The sequence below is a fragment of the Rhinopithecus bieti genome, unplaced genomic scaffold (assembly GCF_001698545.2).
Source record: "Rhinopithecus bieti isolate Rb0 unplaced genomic scaffold, ASM169854v2 scaffold_6945, whole genome shotgun sequence".
In the NCBI taxonomy this organism is placed as follows: Eukaryota; Metazoa; Chordata; class Mammalia; order Primates; family Cercopithecidae; genus Rhinopithecus; species Rhinopithecus bieti.
The window spans coordinates 2,186,485-2,190,167 of record NW_016805531.1 but is presented as its reverse complement, the minus strand read 5'-3'; the positions used below and the strand labels follow the sequence as shown (position 1 = coordinate 2,190,167).

The following is a 3,683-nucleotide window of genomic DNA, read 5'->3' as shown; positions in this document are numbered from 1 at the left end:
GTCTCAGTTCCCCTGGCTAGGAAAACGGATCCCCTTCCCCCTTGCGCTTCCAGGTGAGGCGATGCCTCGCCCTGCTTCAGCTCTCGCTGGTCAGGCTGCAGCAGCTGACCAGCACCGATTGTCCGGCACTCCCTAGTGAGATGACCCCAGTACCTCAGTTGAAAATGCAGAAATCACCGGTCTTCTGTGTCGCTCGCGCTGGGAGTTGGAGACTGGAGCTGTTCCTATTTGGCCATCTTGCTCCGCCCCCCCTTAATTTGCTTTTCAAATAATTTGTTGTTAGCTTATAGAAAAGCAGCTGATTTCGTATGTCGATTTGGTATCCTACAACTTTATTGAATTTTGTTTATTTTTTAGCTCTAACAACTTTATGGAGTTTTGGGGATTGTCTGTATATATAAGATCAAGTCATTCACAGACAGATACTTTTACCTCTTCTTTTTCAATCTGCCTGGCTTTTATTTCCTTTTTTTGTCTTATTGCATTAGCTAGGAACTCCAGTACAATGTTGAATACAAGTGGTGAGAGAGGACATTCTTGCTGTGTCCCTGATCTTGCAGGGAAAGTTTCTAGGCCTGTTCTAGTGTCTGCTGCCTGAGAAAATGGATAACAGTTGGGACAAGCAATATACCAACCAAAACTCTTGGGAGGAAAGGCTGGGAGTGAGATGTTTTGGGAAGAAGAGTTTTGAAAATGTCTGACATATTTCTGGGATCTCCACGGTCAAACGCAGTCCCAGGACTGTTCACAAGCTCAGGAAAGACCTAAGAAGACCCAAAGCAATCACCTCTGGCAGACTTCTAGGCTCTGTGAAACCAGGATGTAAAGTCTGAGACAGAGACTAATGCATTTATGCTTGTAAATGTTATGTATACATATAAAAATATATATTATTACAACATACAATGTTTCAGTAGCTTTTGGGATACACGTGGTTTTTGGTTACATGGATGAATTGTGTAGTGGTGAAGCCTGAGATTCTAGTATACTTGCTGCTTGAGCAGTGTACATTGTACGCAATGTGTAATCTTTTCATTCCTCAGTCCTCTTTCACCGTTCCCCTCTTGAGTCTCCAATGTCCGTTATACCACTCTGTATGACTTTGCATACCCATAGCTTAGCTCCGACTTATAGATGAGAACATACAGTATTTGATTGTTCATTCCTGAATTACTTTACTTGGAATAATGTCCTCCAGCTCCATCCAAGTTGCTGCAAAAGACATTAGTTCATTCTGTTTGTGGCTGATTAGTATTCCATGGTGTATATATTGTCACATTTTCTTTATCTACTCATCAGTTGATGGACACTTAGGTTGGCTCCATATCTTTGCAATTGTGAATTGTGCTGCCATAAACATTCATGTGCAGGTGCATTTTTGATATAATGACTTATTTTCCTTTGGGTAGATACCCAGTAGTGGGATTGACGAATTGAATGACATATCTACTTTTAGTTCTTTGAGAAAACTCCAAACTGTTTTCCATAGAGATCAGACTAATTTACATTCCCACCAGCAGTGTGTACATGTTCCCTTTTCACCACATCCACCCAATTTTTGACTTTTTAATAATGACCATTCTGACTGGGATAAGGTGGTATCTCATTGTGGTTTTAATTGCATTTCCCTGATTAGTGATGTTGTACATGTTTTCTCATGTTTGTTAGCCATTTTTGTATCTTTTGAGAAATGTCTATTCATGTAATTTGCACACTTTTTATGGGATTGTTTTTTTCTTGATGACTTATTTGAGTTTCTTGTAGATTCTGGATATTAGTCCTTTGTCAGATACATAATTTGCAAATATTTTCTCACATTTTGTGAGTTGTCTGTTTATTCTGATGACTTTATTATGTAGCTTTTTAGTTTCATTATGTCCCGTTAATTTTTTTATTAGGTCATATTTGCTTTTGGGGTCTTAGTAATAAACTCTTTGCCTAGGCCAGTGTCCAGAAGTGCTTTCCCTAGGTTTTATGCTAAAATTTTTATGCTTTTGGGTCTTAGATTTAAGTCTTTGATCCATCTTCAGTTGAGTTTTATAGATGGTGAGAGATCAGAAACCAATTTCATTCTTCTACATGTGGCCATTCAATTTTCCCAGCACCATTTATTGAATTGGGTGTTCTTTCTCCAATTTATGTTTTCCTATGCTTTGTTGGAGATCAGTTGGTTGTAAGTATTTGTTTTTATTTCTGAGCTCTCTATTCTGTTCCATTGATCTGTGTATCTACCTTTATGCCAGTACCATGCTGTTTTGGTTACTATAACTTTGTAGTACAATTTGAAGTCAGGTAATGTGATACCTCCAGATTTGTTCTTTTTGCTTAGGATTTATGCTTGTAAATGCTTTTGACAATGTTCCCTCGGGTAACAGCTTTAGTACTAGGCAATTTCCCAGTCAGGTTGGATAAATACTGGCCTTTTGAGTAGGTCTTCCAGGGAATCATTACTACATAAGAATTCTTTGTTACTTTGTTACATTCTGCTCCATCAGATAGTGGTACCTGCTCCCTCAGATAGTGGTACCTGGAATGATGACTGTTATTTTCAAGGCTGCTGTTGAGCTGGGTAGCAGGGGATAGTACTAGGGTAAATCAAAACACAAATTAATGCTTCTTACAGAGAGTTAGCCAGTTTTTAGTTTGCATGCTTGTGTTAAAAATGTTATCTGGGCTATATACTTCCGTTTGCGGCGCGGCTTCTTTCTTTCTTCCCGTGTCGATATCGCTCTTGCAAGCATGGTTAACGTCCCTAAAACCCGCCGGACTTTCTGTAAGAAGTGTGGCAAGCACCAACCCCACAAAGTGACACAGTACAAGAAGGGCAAGGATTCTCTGTATGCCCAGGGAAAGCGGCGCTATGACAGGAAGCAGAGTGGCTATGGTGGGCAAACTAAGCCGATTTTCCGGAAAAAGGCTAAAACTACAAAGAAGATTGTGCTAAGGCTTGAGTGCGTTGAGCCCAACTGCAGATCTAAGAGAATGCTGGCTATTAAAAGATGCAAGCATTTTGAACTGGGAGGAGATAAGAAGAGAAAGGGCCAAGTGATCCAGTTCTAAGTGTCGTCTTTTATTATGAAGACAATAAAATCTTGAGTTTATGTTTAAAAAAAAAAATGTTATCTGGATTGCATCAATCTTTTGGTTAGATTCCAGAGTTCTGAAAAGGTTGATTCCGATAGTTTTGGCCAGATTTTTAAAGTTATTTTCAGGGAGGATCATGTTCTTAGAGTCTTTTAATCTGCCATTTTCTATAATGTCTGGGAATTGATTATCGAAGAACAAGATCTCCCCTTTCCTGGATAGCTTGATAAATGGATCACACCTACTGGGCATGTTTAGTCTGGCCAGAAAAAAGAGGATTCATGTAGTGTTCTCTCTAGCCCCATGTCGCCATATTTTTCCAGAGTCTAATATAATGGAATTCTAAGTATTTAATATTATGACTCATGGCATTTTGTGTAACCAATATCAGTAATAATGCAATTAAAAACCAAGTCCTAAATTTATACAGCAGTTTTAAAATGGTAACAATGGGGATGTGTATTATCAGTTTATTTTCTTCTACCATACTGTGTAAGAGGGGTTTTTTATTAACCTGCTAACATAAAGGATGAACAAAATCATGAGTAAATAATTCTTACTGTCTTCAGATGAATCCTGCTGTTGCTAGAGGTTAGTAG

The 3,683-nt window shown here is 38.8% G+C and overlaps 1 protein-coding gene across 1 annotated transcript; it reads left to right on the top strand.

Annotated features, from left to right (window-relative positions):
* Window positions 1-2,680: 2,680 nt before the first annotated feature.
* On the top strand, window positions 2,681-3,105 carry LOC108530117 (60S ribosomal protein L36a). Its single transcript, XM_017872813.1, has one exon. The coding sequence runs from the start codon at window positions 2,740-2,742 to the stop codon at window positions 3,058-3,060; it is 321 nt and encodes a 106-aa protein (XP_017728302.1). The 5' UTR covers window positions 2,681-2,739; the 3' UTR covers window positions 3,061-3,105.
* The last annotated feature ends 578 nt before the right edge of the window (window positions 3,106-3,683 follow it).

Coding starts and splice junctions, on each gene's coding strand:
- LOC108530117 (XM_017872813.1), top strand. CDS start 2,740: ATGGTTAACGTCCCTAAAACCCGCCGGACTTTCTGTAAGAAGTGTGGC.